This window comes from Haplochromis burtoni, unplaced genomic scaffold (genome assembly GCF_018398535.1).
Source record: "Haplochromis burtoni strain Fernald_Lab_line unplaced genomic scaffold, NCSU_Asbu1 Contig_61, whole genome shotgun sequence".
In the NCBI taxonomy this organism is placed as follows: Eukaryota; Metazoa; Chordata; class Actinopteri; order Cichliformes; family Cichlidae; genus Haplochromis; species Haplochromis burtoni.
In genome coordinates, this window is record NW_024582422.1 from 1,515,951 (window position 1) to 1,540,891 (window position 24,941).

Below are 24,941 nucleotides of genomic sequence, written 5' to 3' on the forward strand. Positions count from 1 at the left end.
GGGGGGATTGTCTCAAAATGTGGGATGGGAGACTAGGAATAAAGATGCTGTGTGATCCCATATAAAGAAGGACATCTTTTGTTTGTGCCAGCGAGATATTAGTCATAAAAATACTACAAAAGGCAAAACAATACACGCAAACAAGGTAAAGGTCTGGAAACCGCTCTTTGGGCATCGCCATAATTCATCCACAACAGTCAGCTTTCGTCTGGGACAGCCAAGAGTATAACAGCTTCATTTCGTGTACAATGGTTAGTATTAACGAACAATACAAAACTAGGAAAGACAGGAAAGAAAAATTCAGTAAGAAATGGAAAAACTTACACGAGTGTGTGTGCGGATGTGCATCTTCAGGCCATCGTTCTTGCTAAATGCTTTGTCACAGTAAGGACACTGATATGGGCGCTCACCTAGGAAAGGAACACCATAATACATCATATATGTATATGAATTTGATATGGCATCACAGAGGAGTAAACAGTTTTTGAAACTCGTACGTATATCAGTAAGGCATCACTTGTAAAGAACCCCACAAAGAAAATATGAAAGAACACGTATGCTGCTCACTTTAAGGCTAGCGCTAGCAGCACAGAGGTCGGGAGATACAGGTACCATCAGTGCAAGAACTAGTGCAGTTAGTTCTTGCACATGCAAATAAATGGCATGAAAGTAACTACTTTGTGTACAGCCTTTAATTGGGACCATCAAACATGTGACTAATCTGGCCCAGTGGATGGCTTTGGAAACTGTGAAAACTACAGTGGAGTCATCAGATATCGACAGGTTCATTTGCCTAACTTGTGATTGATTTTAGCTGACAGGAGTAGAGTAGCACCAGGTGTTGTCTTCTCATGCTGTAGCTCATGTGCGTCTAGGTTAAATATGCTGTTTATTTGAAGCTCTTCTGCATACCTTGATTGTAACATGTGGTTATTTCAGTTGCTGTTGCCTGGCTATTAGCTAAAAGCAGTCTAACAACCATTCTTCCTCTGACCTCTGACATCAAGAAGGCATTTTCACCCAAAGATTTAGTCTTTTTTAGACTATTCTCTGTAAACCCTAAAGATGATTTACAGTAAAATTCGTAGTAGATCAGCAGATTCTGAAATACTCAGACACCAAACAGCCATGTCATGTTTAACCTCCTAAGACCCCAACTCTTACATGGCATGCATTTTTAAATTCTCTTTGCTATTTGGGCTGTTTGGGACCTGATGAATGTAAAAACAAAGAATTTCCAGATTTATTTTTTTTTACCTGATTTTTGTCTCTGAGAAAAATGAGATCCACATAAGAGGACATTCATTTGAAATTTCAATAGAACAGTGGCAGTAAAATGTCCTCGTAAGTGGATATCAGGCCGTTGTAGAGCAAAATTTAGTATTTTGGTCTAGACATCCCAAAATGTGATGTCCACATTTGTCAATGCCAGGTCCTAGGAGGTTAAAATAATTTAAATCACTTTTCCCCATTCTGACCATTTCTCGACGCTGGATTTGATGTCTAAAACTACCCCTGCTTATTCATATATATTCTGCTGCCTTTGTCCTATTCAGTAAACTGTGTTTTTGTCCTGCCCCAATACAAATTTGACCTGGTTACTGGTGAAGAACTTCTCATTCATTGTGATGCACACTGTATTTCCACTGCAGAGCTAAAGCTTGTGTTGGCTCGCTATCTTAGCTTCAACTGGCCAACCGTTTAGGAGCACATCACAAGCAATGTGGCTTCTCTTGGTTGGATCAAAAACATTCAAGCCAACCTCCTGCAGATCCTATCTGAGCACACACCGCTGATGACAAAGAGAAAGTGACAAGCTGTCAGTCAAACGGTTCACTGACACATGGATCTGTTTACCTTGCACTGATCGACGGGCCAGATAAGAGTCACAGAATGGATTTCTAATCTATAGAAGGGATATGAGGTAACCTATAGGACTGTGCTGAAATTAAAGATTCTGACAGGATAATACAGTACAAAAACTGACAAAAAATGCAGGTTCCATTATTGCCTAATTTAATTCATACTCTGCAAACTAAACATTAAATTCACCCCTATGTCTAGAAAACAGATACATCAGGAAATCACAGTGATCAGGATTTTTTTTCTCCATGTGAAACTTGGCTGAATTTATATATATATATATATATATATATATTTCTGCCCGCAAGTGCTCACAGTACTATTTAATGAAACGCTATCAAAAACAGATACCTAAAGCTACACATTTGTTGTTCATTTCTTCACTACAAGCATCTAATTTCTTATCAGCTTCACAGTAATCTCTCTTTAGTGAATAATTGTTGAACAGGCAAGCAAGGAATTTTATTGATGGGGGAGATGTTTTACCCCTTTAAGTAATAAGGTTAATTAGCCGTGTTTCCGTGGGATTCAAAATGCAGAGATGCTTATTAAATCAGAAAATCCATCTCGGGAATAGACGAGTAATATGATCCTACCGCTATAAACAGGACTGTGTTGGGGTGATTTTGTGCTTCTGTTTCTAGCATTAGGTCCATCTCTGTTTCAACAATGAAAGCTTGGGCAAGGTATGGCAATTTTTTTATATTATTTTCTAAAGACTAAGTTACAAAAACAGAAGGTTGAGGGCTTTATTCTTAACACATCCTACAAAGCCTGCATCTTTCAACATTAAAGCTACAGCAGCTGTCATGTGCAAAACATACAAATTGGGCTCTAAACACACCATAACCCCACCCACCCATCCGCAAGAGAGCTTTAAAGAGGCATGAGGAAGAGCGCTCTAGTAATACAACGTGTAACCTCAGGTTGGTGTGCAAAGGATTTACGTGACATATGTGAACTGATTACACGTACTGAAACATGTGCACGAGGGCAGCTCAGCATTCTGTCCCAAAATCCCCTTCTGAGCAATTTCAGCCTCTAGGAGGCCTTTTGTTGACAAACAGGAAAATCTGAATCCCAGATGTGTTTTCAGACAAACCCTATGTCTTATGTAGCATGTGTGGTATCAGGTTAAGGCCCAGCGCTAGCCTTGGGGAGTCCTGGGGAAGGCATTAGTGTGCTAATAGCACCAGAGCACAGAGTGCTAGTGTACTCTGCAGCTTGGATCACATCCCTCCCAGGAGCTGGCTATTGTCAGAAAATATACAGCACAGACAACCACACCCTGCTAACACTGAGCGTTGCTACAAGTGCATACCAATTCACCTACTTAACCTATACACTGTTTGGTTCTGAACATGTGTATTTCATCAAGAAACTACAAACAGATTAATTGATGGTATCCAATATTTTAAAAAGAGGTCAGTAATAAATATGGTCTCTTCAAACACCCTACTCAAAATCAGTTCTGTTCAACAGTCAAGGCTTTTCCAGGGTTTCAGTCTGATTGGACTAAAACAAGAACCCCTCAATCTCTTAGCGGAACAGGAAATAAACAAATGCTACCAAAACCAAAGCAGTAACTTAGGAACATTGGTCTCTATTATTCAGCGTCTGTTCTGTCGAGTGTTACTGTAACTAGAAACCCTCCACTTATTCTCCAGATTGAGCCAGATTGTTTGGGGATTATGAGGGGTGGCTGCAGCACTGAGCCAGGGCTTTATGTGTGTGGAGATGGTAACTGATTTAGCATGTGCTGAAACAGTACACCATCTCTTTGACCCTGGGTGTCTCCCCCAGCCCCCTGCTGTGGCCCTCACACTCCTTGTCTGCTAATCGATCCGTTTGGCACCCCTCGTGCGTTGTATATGTGTGCGCATACGGCCGTGTATCTGGTTAGCAGATGGTCGGCTTTGTCGTTTTGCCTGCCGCACGGCGTTCGTGTTATGGAGAATGCTTTGTAGCTTCGGGGCTCCAGTCTGAAAGACATTAGCGCTGTCCATCAGAAATTAATTCCTGGCTTCCTCCAGTTTGGGGGAGACAGTGGCCCTCCGCTGTCCTTCTCTCCGCTCTGTGCCACATGCCGACAGGGGCCAGGGAGGTAACGTGATATCAGTGTGTTAAAGATGATAAGAGATTGCCTTTGATGAGCCATAGGAACGTCCAACAACTTTTACACTTGACCTTTCCATTATAGCAAAAGGGCTCAGAAGTTTTCACCACTTCCTCAAACAATTCGCTCAAAGTACCATACCAAGGTACCTCTATCGAGACGAGTCCCTGCCCGAGCCTCGCCACACATGGTGCAGATCTGATCCAGACGTACCTCAAAACCAAGCCCTCAATCCAAATTAACCATCTCAACACCCATGCAACAGTGACGTACTATTCATCATCGAGACAAACAATAATTCACTACATGGTGATTTTGCTTTACAAGATTGTAACCATGACCACAGTCAAGACAAACAAAGTCATCTGTACGTAAATAGGTTCAGTGATTCCAGAGTTCTGCCAGATGTCAGTTCAGGGGCAGCTGTTCTGTCGTGAGACCGCTACAAGCTGAAACGTGTAGCTTTAAAAACATCAAAATATGGGCTGCATATAATTACTATAAAAAACTGATACCATGATCAAGACAATTAGTAACCTCCAAGCTGTGCCAGCAGTATGGATAGTATAAGTTAAAACATTATAGTATTACTATGTGTATTGCTTCTAATATAATTTGTGGTCTCGCTGAGAAACTTATTTGTACAAAGAACAGAGCCTTTCTTATCTTGTGCCAGGGGGTAATCTCTATTACAGCAACCCAGTGTTTAAAAAAAGCACATTGAATATTAGTTTTCTGGCACGGCCATCTGTGTAATTATACAAATGTTACAAAACTCAGGTGGCAATGATTTACCAACGTTATACAGAGCACACAACTGCAGCGCACGCCTCTGAGTAAATGCTAGCATTTACTGTCCCTTGCTCTACATCTGTGGAAACCATATACAGAGAGCTGTATTTACATTATCTACTGTATACAACCTGTTAATATTAGAATGCAGGGTTTGGCACTAATGATTATCTGGTGGCCTGCATGGCTGAGATCTCAGGCTTTTCAAATTGTCGGCGTGGCAGGGTTCATCAAGCTGTTAAACATGATGACATTAACAGGTTATTTGTATGTAAATGTGCTTAATGAAAAGAGTAATCTCCATAAGCAGATACACGCCTGTGAATACAAAGTATCTATTTGTAGCCTGTAGTGTGAGTTCTACTGACCAATCACGATTAAGTTGCATGGAGACGCACAATATGTGCGGTGAGCAAAAGAGGGAGTGTGATTGTCAAAATGTAACCGCACACTGATTGGTTATTATCTGGCAATGATTTAAATATAACAATACGGCAACATTTATAACAACAGGTCAAACAGGAAGCTTTGACCACTGATATCAAAAACCTAAAAGTTGTCCCCAGAGACTAAGTTAGCAGACTAGATTACTGGCTCTCAGATTGTGGAAATAGATATAAGTCATACAGTAGAAAAGCTACAGTAAGCTGAAAAAATGTAATGGTTATTGATGTTTTGCCACTTAAGCCTTAATTAATATCTATTATCAGCATGAGGGGCTAAAGTCAAGCTTCTGTTTAGCGAATCATTTTCATATTTTTAATGTGGATTATTAAAACATACACAAATGCATATAACCAGACGGTGCGCACACAAAGCCTGGCAGTGATTTAATCTATTTAGATCTAATTTATCCAACCAGATGACACAAATTAAAGCTAAAACTACAAAGATGAAGACAGCTATGGTGGTTTGATGCTTTTCTTAGTTCTCTGAACCGAGCTGCACCACAACCAGAAAATATATTTTTTTAAGAAAAGGAGCTCTAAGAAAGATCCCTCTCTTACAAATAACTTGACTATTTGTTTTCTTTAAGCCGTACAAGATGATGCTTAAATTAGAAATCTGATTAGAGTAATCTTCTCTCCAATGTCTCTCTGTGTGCTTAACCTTGTTCTGTTCCAGTACTTGATTAATCTAAGGGTATTTAGGGCTAATGTGTTCCTTTTAACCCAATCGTGCTAGGTGACACATAGTGGTGTTGATGCATCCCATCTCATTTAAACAGGACTTATTGTGCTCACTTATAGCTCCAACAACAAGAGTAGTTTTACATGATTTTCAGTTCAAATTAATCCTTATTTATCTTCTGCTGTTCCCTGGCGTGCTGCATCCACCCTTTAAATCCTTGTTTGTGGTCACCACATTAGTTGTTGCATGTGAAAACTATAATGTCTGTAACTAAGATAAAGATCTCTGCATCAGCAGTGGTATAGGAAAAGAGAAAGATGAAACAGGAAGCAAGATTATTCCATGTTTGTTTTTTTTCCTCCTCACATTCTCAGGATGTTTCCAACTATGTAATCTGGGAATCTCTAGGCACCTACACTGATAGATAATTGAAACTGCGATAAATAACAAACTGGCTGCAGCATTTGTAAGGGTGACAACGGCAACAATAAACGTTCCTAAACGCCAACCTCCCTTTAAGGCCATGTCCACACTAATACGTTTTCATTTGAAAACATCTTTTTCTCTCTGTTTTGGCCTTCCACACTGAGACGGCGTTTTTGGTCAAGGAAAACTGAGCTTTTTGAAAACACTCCCAAAAGTGGATACATTTGAAAGCTGTTTTCGTGTTGCAGTGTGGATTGTGAAAAACGGAGGCTTTCAAAAACGATGACGCATTTTAGTCATATGATGCAGTCATGTGACCAATTCAACTAAGATGGCGGACGGCATTGTACGGCAGTTGTTTTGTTTTTTCCCATTTTTCTCAGCCCTATTAAAGATTGATATCAGTTTGTACATGCTCCTCATAGCTTTTCTTCAAAGAAGACGGAATGTTAATTTCAGTGTATTTGGTACGTCTCCCAGTCTATATTCTCACTCGCTTTTGCAACTTTGTACTCTTGTGTTACTCGCAGCAACAACTCCACCTCATTGTCAGTCCATTTAAAAAACTTGGTGCTTTTCCTCGACAATTTGCCGTGACGTTTCAAAGAGCCGGAACGTAAATAAACGGCAGACTGAAATGAGGCAGGTCGAATCATCTTACGTTTCACGCATCCGCGGGGAAAGTAAGTGTTTTCAGTCGTTTCAGTGTGGACGTGGTGCATTTTTAGACGTAGCCTAGGTCAACTTTCTTTGGATGGGCTACCTCTATCGCATGGCTTCTGAAAGCAGAACATCATTCCTCACTCTTAATTGGGAATGGAAACTTCTGAAATCTTGTACATATTCAAGCCAAAATCTTACGCAGAACCTTGAGCACACGGGTGCTGTTTAAAATGTACCCCAAAAATCCCACTAATTGACATCAAATAGAGCAAAACGGCAAGCATTTGGAGCACCTGAAGGCTCATGTTTTAGCTCACAGGGGATCCTTTGCACATAAGCTGACATCACTATTTAAAACTGGCCATTTTTACTGAGCACACACTATGTATGACAGAAAATGTGGAAAAGTCAGGTCAGCTTTAAAGCTCATGTTTTGTTGTCTTCTTTCTTCTTGTTAAATTTAATTAAAAATGTGCTTGTAATTAGTTGGTTATGTGGGTGATTATGAACTTAATTTTACAACACAATTTCCTTTATGGTCAAAAAGGAATGGTACACTGGAGACCAGTGCACGTGTCAAAAGTCTGACTGTTGGAGTGTCATTTTTAAAGGGTTAAAAATGACACTCCAATTAGTTGTTACGCAGCTCATGGGCTTACACTGCTCGTTGCCAACTTGAAATGTCCTATGATGTCAGTATAACAGCAAGTCACTGGGCTCTGTCAACATTTTCCCTTGGCACAAATAATTTTCATGACCCCACTATGGTTATTCTCCACTTCATGGCACACGTGGTGGGAAAATCTGCTCTCACTGAGCTGTGATGTGGATTAGAACATATTCGCTCCATCACAGGGCCAAACAGAATAATTTAGAAAATGATAGAAACATTCATCATGACTACAGACTTCTACAGCGTCCTCATCCAGCTTTTTGACAGCTCGCATTTTATGGGTGATCTCATAAAGGGTGCTCTGTGAGAAGATGCCTGTCTTTGTGGCACTAAAACTAATTTGCCCAACATGATGTTCTAACAAAATTAAACTAAAACTAAATCCAAGTCACATATGCGCTACATCGCTTCCAAAACATTTTATGCTCTCAGGTTGATTTTCTTTCAATTTTCCCTTTAATCCATTTCACACTTTTTCTATCCTAGTTATTCGCCTGTTTCTCTCATAATGCTCCATAGTGTTTGATGGTAAAGTGACACGGGACGGAAATCTCCAAGGAATCCTTACAAAGTCCTCTGTGTTTAGCAGGTAAACAATCAATGCTGTCTTGTTCCTGTGAAGCAGGAAAGACAAACAAGATCAAGCTTTCCCGCCTTCCATCCAGGGGAGCTGCTGATTTACAGGCATCTAACTCAACTAGTGGCCTTCTTAGGAGATCACCCATGGAACAGAAAGCGGTTGTGGAGATCTGTACTTACACTAACAGGCTCATTTTATCTACATATTCACAGATGAGCTACATGAGCTGTGTGAAATCACTCTTCACTGTGTGAGAACAAGATGATTCTTGTTAGTGTTGTCGCTCAGGGAACGACTCACGCTGTTCACCAGAGCTTTTTTTTTTCCCTTTTGCCCAAAAACACAACAAATAACAACAACAACAACAAAAAACCCAGCCTATAGAATGAGGGGACAGATTTACAGCTAGTCGGGGTCAAGGGTCATCCGGCTAGATGCTTTCTTGGAGTGGTCTTTTCTCTCTTTCCTCCTTTCTTTCTTTTAGGTGTCCCCTAGGCTCCCACCCCTCCCCCAGCATTCCTCCCTTTTGTTTATTCTATATAAATACGATCAGACTGGGCTGCAGACCACACTGGTATACATTCACCCTTTCTGTTGGTTTGTCCTTCGCACATACACATGTACGCAAACACACAAACACAGCGCACGCACACACAGATACAAAGGGGGCTGTTGACAAAGCGTGGTACGCTTGTCTGTGGATGGCAATTCAAACATACATCAGGTGGACAGAAAGTCTAACAGGCTTCCACAAATATTCCTGAAATGATTTTTAATTTGAGGAGCTAAAGCTACAAGGAAGATGAAGCTTTAATGGGTTTAAACATTGATTACATTAGGTAGGCTTCATAAAAAACTGCATTTACTGAGTTTAAGAGGCTTACTACAGGTAAGGCTCAAATAGACAGACAACAATAAGAGGACACGGCTGAGGAAAAAATAGCAGTGGATGAAGTTTAAGTTGGAGTGAGGAAAAGAAGATTTCCAGAGACAGACAGAAAGAAGAAGAGGGAGTGAGGCCAAGAAGTGTGTGTGTGGCCGTGCCAGGTCTCTGCACCAGTCTGTTGGTAAGGAAACGCACAGGAATGTGTAGCTTTCCAGTTTAAGGCAGTTTAATGAACATGCAGGGCTTTATTTTTGTGGTGGTGCAAAGGATAGTGCAACCAGCGCTCCAACACGTTGCCATTTTCTAACATTAAAATGCACTCCATCTCACTGCTGAAATGTAACATGTGCAGAGCGAAGGTGGGAGGACAGGAGCGTTTGGATCTACAGGATCTACGGATACTACGAAGAACAAACGAGGAACGGGTCTGTTTGTGAGACAACATCTATCTCGTGTGGCTGCATTCGATATAAAGCCACAGCAAGCAGATTATAAGACATGTCATTTGTTAATTGTGCACAAAAATAACTACAAGTAGTGGTTTTATGAGAATGTATGTGCTAGACTAATTCTTGGCTGTGAACATGGATAACATAAACAAAACATGTTCAGTTGGTGAACTTTGCAGGTGCTTATTGTTGGATTTTGTTACCATGAGACAGTGCCAGGCTGTTTGTCCTTAACTCCAGGGTTTATGTATGCTCAGCTTAGCTACCCAGCTGTTGGTTGTAGCTTCACATTTAACTACAAACACGAGAGTGGTTTTGATCTTCTCATCTAACTTTGTGCTCAGAAAGTAAAACCATAAAGTATGTGCATGATCTAATGCTTTTTTGCTATTTTCTGCTTTTTTTAATTACTTCACATACGAGTGACCTAGAAGATGGATTCATTTGCAGAAATCCTGACACCAAGTCATGCATGTGAAGATAATAAACAGCTACAGTGTGAACTCTGTTTTCACAATCTGACTTTAAAGCACATTTATATGATCTCCCAGGACATGCAACTCTATGGAGCAAGTTCTGCAAGGTTACATTTCCCACCTTCTTCCCAAATGGTATCACGTATGCCCAGTAATCAAAACTCTATGGACTCTCCTGCTTGCATTTGCTCCCTACCAGACTGCCTTTGTACTTCACAGGAATTTGCTTGTGGTTTCCTTCCTCTCTTGATTTTTATTCTAGTTTTTTCCTTGTGTATTTTTCCCACACAGTTCCCTGTTTCATCTCATTCTGCATGTGTATGACTTTCACCTGATTTCTGGATTTAACCTTTTGCCTGCTCTTCGCTTGGATTCCTTGCTATGCTAGCTGTCAACCTGCGTATGACTTCAGCCTGTTGATTAAGCATTTGAGTTCTGAACAAGCACACACTTGCCTCTGATGTCCTGCTTTAAGGCGCTCGCCTCTTCTTCCAACCAATTCAGGAATAACGTTGGCAACAAATTTCCAACCAAACACTTTAAATAAACACTAACCTTTTTAATATAATCATAAATAAAGTAAATGAAACAAAGTTCAGTGAAATGAAAGCACTGCAAATTAATCAGTTTGTACTAATCTGAACTGATATGTTACTCTGCAACTTCCAATGCAGGTGCAGTAGCTGTAAAGTCGATTTAACAAAGCACTGAACCACGGAGGGCCGCTGACCTGTATGGCTGCGGATGTGGACCCTTAGCGTGCCGTTGCTGGCGAACTTTTGCCCGCAGTATGGGCAGATCTTCTCCTTCTCCCCCGTGTGTGTCTGGCAGAGAAATGATAAAAGAGACATATGGTGGATGTTAAGGAAAAAATTTAGAAAATTCACATTTTAACATCTTTGCTACATTAGTAAAAGTAAAATGTGATCAATGGTAATAACTGGATTTCAAAGTCAGAACATGTGTCCATAACCAAGTTATCAAAAAAGATAATTAAGGGGCTTTTTTTCATACTCGGGTCTTAGAATACATCTGTTCAACCAAACACTCTCAGATTTTAGTGCTTTTTTCATTTGGTAAAAGCAACTCCAGAACTATATGACTGTGTCCAGAATAAACAAGTTCTCATAATGCAAGTAAATGGAGATGCTCATGTTCACATGACAGTTGATTCTGCAAGCTTGCTGGATCAAAGAATTCAGACGATACACATTTGCCAGGGTCCAAAACCCAGTAGACCTTTTCTTCTCCCTCTTCTTCCTCTCCCTTCACCTCCCAGCTGTCCACCGTGGTGAGTTCCATGGACCCATAAGGGCCGCACATGCAAACAGAGAAGAAGAACATGTGGCAAGAGTGCACTAGCTCCTCTACCTTTCCCCACCCTACCCCCCTCACTCCGCTCCTTGCTGAAAAGTACACTCTAAATTCTTCCTGCTGGCCTGTTGTAAATTCCCGAGAATAATCGTGAGTATGAAAGGCTCAAACTCAGAGCGACAGTTTCAACAGCAGTACAACAATGCAGGAACACCTCCTCTCTGCCCCCATCCTTTCCTCCGTCACCCCACTGTGTCCCTCTGACACCTCTGGTGTTTCGTTACAAAGGCTCCATCCACACTCAACACACACACACACGCACACACTCAGTCTCGCACAAACACGCACAAACAAATCCATTTATATGAACACATGCATCCCAGATGGAGCAATGTTGCATTATTTAATACAAACAGAGAAAATGCAATTCATATTCTACCTTTATAAACAGACAGCCCGCAGTGACGTCTGCCATTTCACATGGGAACATCACGTCTCAAATCACAAACGTGCAATTGGCTGGGGATTTCTTTTATGACAATGATTTTTATGTCTGTATCTATTCAGAGTAACCCGGCAATTTTCATTCATCTGTACATTCCTCCAGCATGCCACTAAAAGAGATAAGATTGCAAAACACACATTGTGTGCACATACATGCTTTCACGCACACACACAAGCGCACACACCCCCTATGTAGAACCTAAATTCAGGCTCATTGAGGATAAAGTATTTACTGTAATACAAGAGAGCTCAGTGAATCCGCTGTCCTGTTCTGCCAGATATGTACATTACTGTTCATTTACATAACTACCATTACACACACACACACACACACACACACACACACACACACACACACACACACAGTAGTGCTTGAGTCACCCTTCATTTCTTTATATTCTGCTTCAGAAAATGGGAACTAGGGGCAGCAATGTATTGAAACATATAAAAACATCAAAGGAAATAAGGCAAAAATTCTAATGAGCTTCAAAGTCAATCTTTCTGTGACCACTTTCATTCTTTAACGCAGCCCAAACTCTCTTAGGCAAGCCTTTAAGTAGTCTTCAGGAATAGTTTTCCAGGTTTCCCAGAGGACATTCAAAGCTTTTCTTTAGATTTTGGGTGGTTTTTATTCCATTTTCTGTCACTGCTTCAGTAATGGGGAGGCCAGTCCATGACTTATAATGTTCCATTGTGTGTTCCAAGGTATGTTTTTACTGCACTGGCACTTTGTTTGGGATCGTTGTCATACTGATAAATGAAGCTGTTGCCAAACAGATGCTTTCCTCATGGATAAAAATCTGATTTTGGCAAGATTCCCAAACCACTGGCTTAAAAGCAGCCCCAAAACTATTTCTCTATTTCTTAAGAACCTAAACATACCGTTTATCTGCTGCAAATAGCTTTTTAGGCCTGCCGCTTCCACTCGGTAAGTTTCCTTGGATTTTTAAGCAAAGCCTGGAGAACTATGGCTCAAGAGCACTTTAAAATAGGATAAGAAAGTCTTACTGCTTGGAAGTACATCAAGAAAGAAGAGGTTGCTCGAGACATTTGCACTGTACAATATAAAATGAAATTCATGCCATCCATTCAGTTTTGCTTGAACAAGCAAAGAAGAAAAGAAAGCAAAAACTGTTTGTTTCAGCAAATCAGTGTCACTTTCAACCTTGAAATATTTGATTTTTCCTCCTTCTTGTAACATAAAATCTTGGTTCAGGTGAGATGACAGCATTTGTCAAACGAAATGTTTCCATAACGATTGCGCCGACTAAATAAACTCACACTGATTAACCCTCGAGGGTCAAGCACTCAACTCATACGTTCCCTTGTTTCCTGTGGTTTTTGGCTACATGTGTTAAAGAAACCAAACACACACATTTCTTGTGCTTATTTAACTATTTCTGATACTAAGTAGAACTACAGCAATGCTGAATTCACTGAATTTAAAAAAAACTACTCACTGAATCTAGTGAGTAGGGATGCACTGATTTAGAAATTAACAGAAACTTTCAACATGGGCAGCACGGTGGCATGGTGGTTCACAGCAAGAAGATCCTGAGTTCTGTGTGGAGTTTACATGTTCTCCTCCTGTCATCCGGCTTCCTCCCAAAGACATGCACTTATTGGGCGTCCTGTCCAGGGTTTACCTTGCCTCTTGAAATAAGTGGTCATATTCTTCCTCATCTTTGAATATTTAGCACAACTAATGTGTCACAACAGATAAACACTGTAAAAACATGACTTTATTTGGCATTATAACCTGATATATCAGTTTATATCTAATAGAAAGAATTGAAGCAACTACCAAATGACAACAGAGTTCAGGGTGTGGTGTTTGCTGTTTATGGCAAATTCTGGCTCTGCTGTCCAAATATTGCATCAGAAATTGAGACTCATAATATGTGCGGACTGTAGCCTCAGTTTCCTGTTCTTCACCTGAACGATAGACAACAGGTGTGGTCTCCTGCTGCTGTGGCCCATCTCCTTTAAGGTCTGACGTGTTGTGCGTTCATAGCCTGTCATCTGCACACCTTAATTGTAACCAGTGGTTATTTAAGTTATAGTTCCTTTGCAGTCAGCTTTAAGATGACAGGGAAGCCAATCGCCTCTGACATCAACAAGGCATTTTCACTCAGAAAACTGCCTCTCGTGGGATATTTTCACATCTACATGCCTAAATGCATCGAGTTGCTGCCACGCTGATTAGATGTTTGTGTTGGGTACCTAATGACGCGGACAATGAGTGTAACTGATTCATTCACTTGATGAACTAAATCAAATTATTCCAGTTCAATGGCTGCTTCTGTTTCTGTTCTAAAAGACGTCAGATGGTGGCCAGCTTACAAAAACATAACCGGCAACTAGTTTTAATAAACAAGCGATTATTTTTGTGTGTGTGTGTGTTTTTAAGTTTAACAGTTTCTTTTTTTCAAAAACTCCAACTGAACGACAGTAATTGAAAAATATCTGTTCTAATCAACCTGCAGCTGCAGCCCTGCATAAACGCCTCATGACCTTGGTAGTTAAAAAAGGGAAGTAAGCTCTTACTGTGATCATAAGAAGTCTGACTCACACGTTTCCTGAGGTTAAGAAAGATTCGTATCCTTCACCATATATTTTAGATTCTCGTCATATGTTCCGAATTGTGAGCGGAGCTCCAGTTAGAGCGTGGGTGTGATAATTATTTGTGAAGCCAGGTTTGCAGAGACAAACAGTTGCATAGTATCAAAGTGCATATTAAAAACAACTTCAACAATAACGCGGCCAAAAGTGGGGTTGCTCCACGCGTGTAAACACAGTCGGCAAGTTGTCATCTCCTCAACAACCTGACTTTGATCAACGCCAGATTTCTCAGCAGCCTCCAGACACCCCGAGCACTGAGACAGTTCAACATGCCTGTCTTCAGCCCTACTGTTCTGAGACAACCTCCAAGACATTTTCTTTTGCCGTGTGCCAAGAAACTGTTTGGGTTCAATCTTGATCCATAACTGCACCGGACGTTGTCAGATTTAGGGCTCGCAATCCGCAGCGAGATCTGTTCGGGGCTCTGAAAGCCTGCGGAGCTAATGGACTAACTGCCATTTCTAATCAACATATGAACTGATTTCCAAGCCTGCTTAGGCAACAACGGTCAAGATGGATGTTTCCAGCAGATTCAATAGTCTGAAATATTAGTATAGTTAGAGAAATCAGTGTCAAGAGGCAAGGAGCAGGACTGAATGTGAAACAATGGAAATATTTTGTTAGAATAGATGTTCACCATGCCATTGATTTTATTACAATTTAGTTTGATAGCAGAGTGATGATGATGGAAAATCAGCTTTAAGCTGCAATTTAGCAAAGTTCTTCCATTACTTCAACTTTTATCTCAAAATGGCATATAATCTTAGTAACTGTCTAAAATTTACTTTGCAAAGTTTCACAACTTATTTTCTAACTGTTATGTCTGTGCGCATTTCAAATAAATGCAACTACAATTGTGTTTGAACTCAATTTCAGGACAAAGCCCCAGCAGACGTGCAATCACCGCGTATGATTGAGGTCGTCTGGCTCCAGCTCTTTTCACCCACCTTCTTGTGGCTCTTGAGGACAGAAGGAGTGACAAAAGCCTTCTCGCACAGGTCGCACTTGTACTTCTTGTGGCCGTCGTGCACCACCTGGATGTGGACGTTGAGCGTGTCCTTCCTCTTGAAGGTGGCGTCACACTGGTCACACTTGAATGTTCTCTCACCTGCAGCAAGGAAAAGATGAACATTTGCAAGAGCCTCAGCTATTGTTAAACGTCTGAACACAGAGTCATCACGCACAACAAGAGGGGACCCAATTTCACCAGGGCTATTGTGTGGGCAGATAACTACAAAGAAAACCCAGACAACCATCTTTTAAAAAGCTCTGGTTGCCTCTTATTGTGTATGTGTAGCTGAACACACGCCAAAGTAAACAATAAAATAAAATACTCTGCCATATGTTTGGCCTGTACGTCAAAAAGTTAAAAAACATGCCCTATTTTATTAATCATTTCCCTGAACAGGCCTAAAACTCCAGACAGACAGCTTTTAGACAGTTATGTCAGCTGCTGGGATAGCGAAGCCTGATGTTTTCCTTCACGCCTCGGCTCTCTGCCTCCACACAACAGCTTCTATTGTTCAAGAAAAGATGTTTCAATTATATGGAGATCATTCAATTTCCACAGAGTAGTTTAGATGGAGGGAGCAAGTGGTTACAAGCTTGCACTCATTCTCCTATTACCAAGGCAGATGATGGTCAGCTCAGTGAAAAGGAACACCAGCGAAAGCTGAGGCTCGCTTTGTTTTTTAATTTAGATGGAAACACTCTCGTGATGGTAATTAACGTCAACGGCACACTCGCAAAGTGATTCCATGAAAACACAGAGCAAGGCTTCAGTCTGATAATAAGGTACTCACGCTCCTACATAAGCATGCACAAACTTTAATTTAGATGCAAACACACACACACGCAGGGGTTATGCCAAAGGTCTACAAATGGGGTCTAAACACATAAATGTGCTCTACCCAAAGCAAGAACTACATACCGATTTGTCACGTTGTTACAAATACACTGCAACTTTAAAGTCGTGTACAGAAAAGGGCTAAAGAATGTGGGATTTAAGAATTATGATGACATAATATGAAAGAACCAAAGGTTTAAATAGAGCGAAGCCTGTGAGCCAGTTCAGGCAGGTAGCTTCAACTGCACTGCTTCACACACACTCTCATGTCAGGCACGTCATATGCCAGACACACCCTCTCAATTTGATGGTCCACATATGCTGCAAAATGTATGAGTATACATTTATAAATATGCTGCTGCTTTCTCTTCTAACCCCTCCACCACCCCAACATCTACCTATAATCTCTGGAATTGCATTTTTTAGATCTAATAAATAATTTCATATCTATAAAACAACTGAAAAATACTGAAACACATTTTGTTATTCTATCACAATAATAACCCCAAAATATGGCCTTTTTTGTTTCTTTTGGCACATTTACACAATAGTTCTGCAGTTTTGAGCAAAATGTGAGAAATGGGGGGTTTTTACACTTGGTTTTAAAGTGCGCGTGTACATGTCTTTTGTTATGTTAAATTTTACATCCTCAGCTAGAAAAGCAGGAAAATATACCATCAATGCAGGACTTACAAAGTCAAGTCCAAAAATGGGCAAACTCCCCGAAACATTTTCTCCTCTTTGCTCAAAAATCTGCCACTTCACCGGTGAACACAGAGACCTCGAGGAAAGACTTTTGACCTTCTTATGGAAGCGATACTGATAGTAACACATATTAGATTCAGGTGTAAACACTTGAGTGTCTTGGTTCTCTGTCTGTGATCCAACTGACCAAGAAGCACTTAAAAAAAAGTTTTTGAAAATTACTCATTGGCCAATTACTGGATAGCTTTACTGGTACATTATTTCTGTTTTCTCGCCTAGAGCACAATGAAATCACACATCCAATCCTCAAGCCCTATATCCCATTGATACATAATAAAAGTCCTGATATTATATTGCTTCTTGCCGCCTGAGACAGCAGCAGGAAATGCCTTGAGCTTTACAATCCTTTTGTTATCTGGCACAGTTTGAGGACGACTAATGCATCCTGCCAAGACTCATCTGCAGCTCAACTGTCCAGGGAGAAAGTTTCTGTCAAAGCAAAGCATTCAGGGGGGACCAGACAATCAGACAACTGATGTCTTAACAGGGAGACTTTTGATGGGGTTACAGCGTCTGGAAATATCCACAGTGGTAGGGATGAGACGGCAATAAAAACAGTAAAAATACAGGACTATAGCCTGTAAAACTTAGTAGGCTGGTTTTAACGGGGCAATTTTACTTTAAAATGTTGTGAAAGAATGTGGCGAACTCGTCACTTTAAGATCAAAGATGTCTATGTTTTGTAAGGAGATATCTACTTACAGCTTCTGAGGCATTATAAGGAGAACACATGGAGCTCGAAGAATCCTGAACAGAAACCTGTGGGAGTAACTGTAAATATGGTGTTTCCACTGCAGCTGATCACAATTAGCCAGGAAATGTATGAGCTGGTCATATTGCTGTACTCATGTATGTGCACAGGAGCAGTTTTCAGCAGTTTCAACTGGATAGTAGCAGATTTATCTACTACTATCATCCCAGATAGGGGGTTTCTATGTCAACAGTGTTTGAGGAGTCTGATGGACACATAAATGGTTATACTTACTATTGTGGATGAGAAGATGACGCTGTAAAGAGAAGGGGGTACGGAACAGCGCTTTGCATTCCTCACACTGGAAAGGCCTTTCCTCAGAGTGCGTCTGCAAAGAGAATCGAGCAGCATGTTTATAAAGTGTAACACAAGCCGCCTCCCGCCTCGACGTGGACGTCGGGGAGGCTTCGTAAATTGATGCAGGAGGATTTTGCTTAAGGCTCCGTAGCCAATTAAGTTTGTTGACTTGATGAAGACAAGCAGCTTGAGGGGCTTTAGATTCAAAGTGCTTCTGTTTTTGCGACACCCGTCTGTCCCCCCCCCCCACATATCTGTCTGAGTGACAGCTCAATCCCAAAAGTAAACACAGGGAACCTCAAGGGTGGAAATGCCCAGAGACCCCACAGATAACAGCAACCAACGAGACCCTGATTGATCACAGCTTCACTAATAATTCTAGCTTTGAAGTGACACTGACTTTTAAGGAGTATCTCCTCTTTGAAAGCACCGATCGTCTGGATACAGTGGTATAGTTAACATAATTTACCTAATTATAGAACATAAAAATCTAAAGTGGATCTTCACATCTTATACACTTGCTCACCTTCTTGTGATTCTTGTAGACATTGCGGTGTGCAAACTCCTTCCCACACAGCTTACATTTGTACGGTTTGTCCTCGCTGTGGATGATCTTATGAGCCGTCACCTGGTCCAAACGCTTGAATGACCGACTGCAGATCTCACAGGTGTACGGTCGCTTCTCTGATCAGTGACAGATTAACAGAGATTATCTCCGAGAAGCAGAGAGAACGCATGAAGCAAAAAGGTCAGCTCATCGTTGCAGCGTCATCGTCTTACCCGAGTGTGTTATCATGTGGCGTTTCAGTTGATTCGTAGAGATGAACTTTTTGTCACAAGCGTGGCATTCAAATATTTCGTGTATCTACGGTACAAGAGCAAAAAACAGAGCGAGAGCATTTGAAGTTTTGTTCTTGCTGACCACTGAAAAAATTCAGGGGAAAAGAGCTGCGAAAGTTCAAGGATCTCAGTGTGCGATGGTCAACTGAAACTAAATCTTGTCCGCTTTCATTAGACTGATGTCTACAGACGGAAAAGCAATTAAAGTGATGAAAACTTTCAATCCCTTTTCTGCTTCACAGCACAGTTCCAGTAATTGCATATTCAATAGCTCCCCGGCGTACAGCTACAATAGCATATGCTAATGTAACGCAGCTCCTCTTGTCAGCTGCTTCTGCAAAACCTTGTTCAGCTAAATGATGATAAAGGCAGTTTTTAAGCTGCTTTGGAGCCAAATTATCAGTATGGAAAGTTTGATTTCTCTTCTGTAAGAATAATACTAAATGCCCATTGGCTTTGATTGAAGCTATAAGAACATGTCAGATTTTTGTCAGAAATGTGACATATTTAAAATAACACTTTTAATGGGACTTGATTCTTACTGTAAAAAAAAAAATAGGTAATTTATATAAACCCCATGTGGTTGTGGCCTAAATTTATAGAAACATCTTTACTTTACTTTCAGACAACAGTGTGCGATTAGAAAACACATTTACTATAATAGAAGATGTAAAACTGGTACACAGACAGATCCAGAGGCCACACAGGAATATCACACACTCCTATTTTAAAACCCCTTGGAGATCTGAAACTGGAGAATACCGATGCATAGACAGGTGAAGTAGGTTAAATGATTCTCTGCAGAACTGTGTCACTTCCAGGTGACTTTACAACAGTTGCACGGTTTGGAAGAAGCTTGCTGATGAATGAGTGGACAGGGATGGAACAATGTCAGCTGATTAATCTGGATGATAGATGTTGACAGCAGAAAATTACATTTCACAATCACCAACTGGGATAATTAATGAATGACTTCTAATAAGACAAATTATTTGAGACAACTTGCAAACTAATCTATTAACCAACATCACTGAAAAGTGCTGTACAAAATAGGTTCTCAAGACTAAAATGAAGGGATAATTAGCACAAAAAACAGTAGACTAAGATATTATAGTTTTTCCTTAACACCTTTGACTTACTATTATATATAAAATGCGTACAACTGGATAGAGAGCAGTTTGCCTAGTCATACAACATGACCCTTACACAAAAAAAGCACATGGTCTTCAACTGAAAATATTAAAGCAGCTTGATATTGCTGACAGCAGCAGGCTTATTTTATGCCTCAGACTTTTCTCTGCAAATCAAGATCTGGCTTGACCGGCTTGTAAAGAATGGAAAAAAAGGCATCTTTTTCTTCAATTGAATATGACTGAGCTCAGCAAAGATGCTGAAACAGGCTCAACTTGTGCTGGCGTATAAGACCATCTGGTAAGAGATTGTTTTGAGCAGTTGAGATTGTTTTGTTTTGAGTTTTCTTGCACTCCGAGGCTGGTTCACATTATGCTAATGCAGAAGGGACACAAACTAGAACAGTCATAGATTCCCATGTTAACATGGCCAGCATGAGTATAACCTTTTTGGTCTCAACGGATAGTTTCCCCAAATTGATATTTGCATATATGCATTTTAATCTGCTATGATACATCGCAGGAGATCTCACTATCATCTTGTAAACAAAGGGGTGATGTAACAAATGACCCCTGGCACTCGTTTCCACCTGCTGCACCTCGGCTGGACACTCTTCCCCCTCGTGCGCTGACCATTGCTGTGGATGGTTGACCCCAGGTATTTGACTCATCCACATTCACTATGTCTACTCCTTGCAACTTCACCATTCAAACTGTCTCTCTCTCATTCACACACATTTATTCTGTCTCACTTCTACTGACTTTCCTTCTTCTTTTCTCCAGTGCATGCCACCACCTCAATTCAATTCAATTCAACTTTTTTCAGTTTTATTTTTATAGCGCTAAATCACAACAACAGTCACCTCAAGGCACTTCATATTGTAAGGTAGACATACAGAGAAAAATCCAACAATCATGCAACCCCCTATGAGCAAGAACTTTGGCGATAGTGGGAAGGAAAAACTCCCTTTTAACAGGAAGAAACCTCCAGCAGAACCAGGCTCAGGGAGGGGCGGGGCCATCTGCTGCAGGCTCTCTTCCGCATGGTCCATACTCTCACTACAGATCACTATGTCGTCAGCAAACATCACAAACTATGTGATCCTGAACGCGTTTGTCTAATTATACTAAGTACCAGGGATCACTTTAATAACCAGACATGCTAGCATTAGCTAATAATTTAACACATCACCATCTGGTTAAAATATGTTCACAAAAAACAAGAACAGCATAGAAGAACCCAAAGTGCCAAAATCAAAGTTTCAAAACAGAGCTTCACAGCTAATGGGTAATGTCACAGTGGCTGTGTCCATTTTTTATATACAGTCTATAGTTTGACGATAAAAATGTTTAAAAATGTAGCAAAACAGGCTGGAATAAAAAATAAAATGATAATATCTAATGTCTTTACAAATATTGTGCACCATGTTTTACATGCCTTAAAGCCCATCTGGCAAATCAAGACATTCAGCCACATCTGCTCTTACTGCAGCATTTACACATAAATAGAAGAGAATATAAGCGAAAGCCAAATAGCTGTAGTGTGACCACGCATTTACTTTTTTTACATAAATACCATTCTCTAGTGTTTATCTTGGCATTGTCATAGCAAACGTTAACCCCTCAATCATGTCAGCTACATTATTAATAACTAGTTAATGCAATTAATTTAATAGAATGTAATTGCAAAGAAAATACATCTTTGGATGACCCATTAGCCTACTCAACAGAGGAATGTAGCTTGGAAAAACTTGCCTAATCGCACGTGTTAGACATAGAAAAATCATGTACTGAAAAAGGGTTTATATACACAGCAATAAAATTAATTTTAGCTGTATAAAAATGTTTTAAAGAACTATTTAAACAGCTAAATTCAAATCTGTAATCCATCAGTGAGAAAGGGGACCCTGTTAAAACCTTGTGCTCGGCAAGCAGAGCCTCGTCAATTTCAACAGACCTGTGGGATGAGCTAGTGAAAAAGAAACCGCCGTCCTCTCTCTGCTCTGTCATCCCAAATAAGTTTAAACCTGATCGTAAAGAGGGAATAAATGAACCCTAAAACATGTGAAGCAGACGCAAGATTAAGAGGTTAGACTGGGTTACAGAAACAGTGGAGATTGACGGATACCACTGTAGAGCGAGAAACGGCACCAAAGAGACATCGCTGTAAAAATGGATCATGCAAAACTGCGTAAGCTGAGCAAATCCTCTCAGATCCAATGCAAAGTATCCACCTGGGATAAACTGAGCTGTACAGAAGATGTTAGAGAAGCTCACCTTCCTGTGTTCTTGTAAATTCAGGGAAGAGGAGCATTTTCTGTTGCATATGGTGCATGTGAGTTTCCGTCGTGCACTCCCTATAAAGAAACAAACAAAGTGCATTACAAAACTCCACGTACAGAGCTGTTAGCAATGAACAACAATTTTGGTACACTAACACATCATTACGTGGTTAAAGAAAAACACCAAATGTTTTATTTGTCATTGAACTCCCTTACTCATAGCCCCAGTGATCCCACCATTTTGGGACCAGTGACACCCGCCCTTTATCCCCGTCTGAATTACATGACCCACATCTGTTGCGTCTGATCCACTTCCCCCTTCGCCCACACATTCACACACACACACACACCACTTAGTTCTGACTGCACTGGGAAAAAACATAAAGGCGCAGATCTCAGCTCCATCAGCCTCTCAGATTAATGTCTTAATCTCGGGTTGATATGTAAGGCTGCACAGATTCCCACTGCCCTACATCCCATCATAAATAGCTATGGAAGTCCAATTATCTGAAAGAGTGAGCTGCCCCAGCACACACAGGTCAGCAATTATGGAACACAAGTAATTAGAGATGTGTCTTAACATCGCAGAGATTTTAACTGATCGAGGTCATGCACTCTAACTGCAGTTCCTTGAGTGCTGAGGCTGCTAATGGACGATTATCTTTATTACATGAAAGTGCTACGCATGTGTACAACAGAGAGAACGAGGCAGTGAACATCACAGAGAAACACTGCGAAACAGAGAGAGACAGAGGTGCCAACCTGTGTGAACATTTCCTTTATGCTTCTTCAGAGCGTCTTTGCTCTTAAATCTTTTGCCGCAGCTCTCGGCTTTACATATAAACCTGGCATCTCCTTTACAGGCTTCCTTATGTTGTTCAAAACTGCACACACAGAGATATCAAAGACGAAAGGAGAAGAGGAAGAGTTATGAGTTACAGAGTAACAGTGGTGCAACTGCATGCTTTACACTGTCCTGTACTATGGTTTGGATGATGCATGTTACCTGGACTCTGAGCCGAATGTGTAATGGCACAGGGAGCACTGATGGGCTTTGGAGTCAGCTGATGGGTCTAGTGACTCAGAACAATGCAAAACACTGGGGGAGGATTGAAAATAAAAAAGTCCAGGATGACTACCACAAATAATCAAGAGCAGAAAAACATCAGCGTAACATTATTAAAAGATTTACCACTGAAAAAAGTCAAATTATTTTCTTCTTTTAAGTAAATTAAAAAAAAAACTGAATTTAAACATTTTTTGAAACAGACTCTTCATTCAAATACTGAAAATAAAGCTAAAGCTAGCACCCATTTAGCTTAAATTAGCATTAAGAGTTAAAAGAAGGGAGAGCAGTTAGCATATCTATGTCGAAAGGTAAAACTAGAATGAATGCCTCCACTAATCACTCACGCTCAAGCCTCTAGGTCTCTATGCCTGCCCAGACTAATGTTAAATATTTTGACTTGTAATAGCCAGGCACCAAAGACTGTTGCTAATTCAGTTTTGGGCCAAAGATGAAATATGACATTAATTTTACCTGATTATGGCTTTAAATATTGGCCAGCGTTTTGTGCAATGTGATCAAACATATTTACTTGATGTTATTGTATGTTTGTGTTAGATTGTGTCAAATCATAGCATATAAACTGTTGCTTTACGCCATATTAATGTTTTTGAGGGGTCAAAGTGATACACATACTTCATCCTCGACTCGAAATCAAAAATTGGGCCAAACTTTTATCTATCTAACACATAATCTAATCAGTTCCCTGGATTGATTTAACATCTCTTCAAACTTCAGACTTCTCAGAGATCAGAGAAACGTTGAGCATGAAATAAAACTACACTAGAAGTAATGAAAGAGTAAACCCACTGGCGCTGCAGAGCCTGTTTGATGGGAAACTTTTTGCCACAGTTCCTGCATTTGAACTCCTTCTCCTCTGTGCTGGGCCTCTGGTGCAGACTCTGGAGGTGGGCAGCCAGGATCTCTTCACTCGGAAAACTGCTCTCACACAGCAAGCACGGGTGGTCCTCCTTCTTTATTACTAGTTCTATTAAGGTTAATGAACACAGTACGACATACTGTAGGGCAAGTTTTTTTTTTTATGTGTGTGCTATAAACTGATCACCTGTAAATGTGTATACATAAGAAGGCAAACTAAAACATTCCACTGTACCCATTTCTACAAGGTGCTTGGCCTCTTTACTGTTCTCATCTTCATCTTTAATATCCTCTTCCTCTTCTTCTTCCTCCTCTTCCATATCACTGTCCAGGTAGCCTATCAGGAGCTCCGTGTCTGTCTCTATGTCATCCACAGCCAGGTAGAAGATGTTCTCCCCGTCCTAAAAAAAACACAAACACAGCCTGAACATTGGCTGAACGTGACTCGATATATTTAACAATGTAAAAAGAAAAAATTAAGCCTGGCTGCCCCTGGGGGGTCCGGGACGGGCATGGAGGCTTGGGGGTGCTCCGCCCCCTGGTCTGGGGTGCTGGCAGGGCCTTGGGGGCTTGGGTCCTGGCTGTTGTGT

General features: G+C 40.7%; 1 protein-coding gene across 2 annotated transcripts in view; it reads right to left on the reverse strand.

Moving 5' to 3' along the window:
• The window catches only part of prdm5 (PR domain containing 5), a 42,645-nt gene that overhangs the window by 11,717 nt on the left and 5,987 nt on the right, over positions 1–24,941 (reverse strand). The window contains exons 4-14 of one of the 2 annotated variants that reach the window (XM_005923017.3): positions 24,587–24,752; positions 24,283–24,460; positions 23,413–23,505; positions 23,169–23,290; positions 22,402–22,481; positions 18,935–19,019; positions 18,681–18,838; positions 18,092–18,185; positions 15,443–15,603; positions 10,786–10,879; positions 325–410 (exon numbers count right to left, since the gene is read on the reverse strand). In XM_005923017.3, the coding sequence (XP_005923079.1) occupies positions 325–410; positions 10,786–10,879; positions 15,443–15,603; positions 18,092–18,185; positions 18,681–18,838; positions 18,935–19,019; positions 22,402–22,481; positions 23,169–23,290; positions 23,413–23,505; positions 24,283–24,460; positions 24,587–24,752 (1,317 nt within the window). The remainder of the gene's footprint in view (positions 1–324; positions 411–10,785; positions 10,880–15,442; positions 15,604–18,091; positions 18,186–18,680; positions 18,839–18,934; positions 19,020–22,401; positions 22,482–23,168; positions 23,291–23,412; positions 23,506–24,282; positions 24,461–24,586; positions 24,753–24,941) is intronic. The other variant, XR_006054442.1, reaches the window with a different exon arrangement.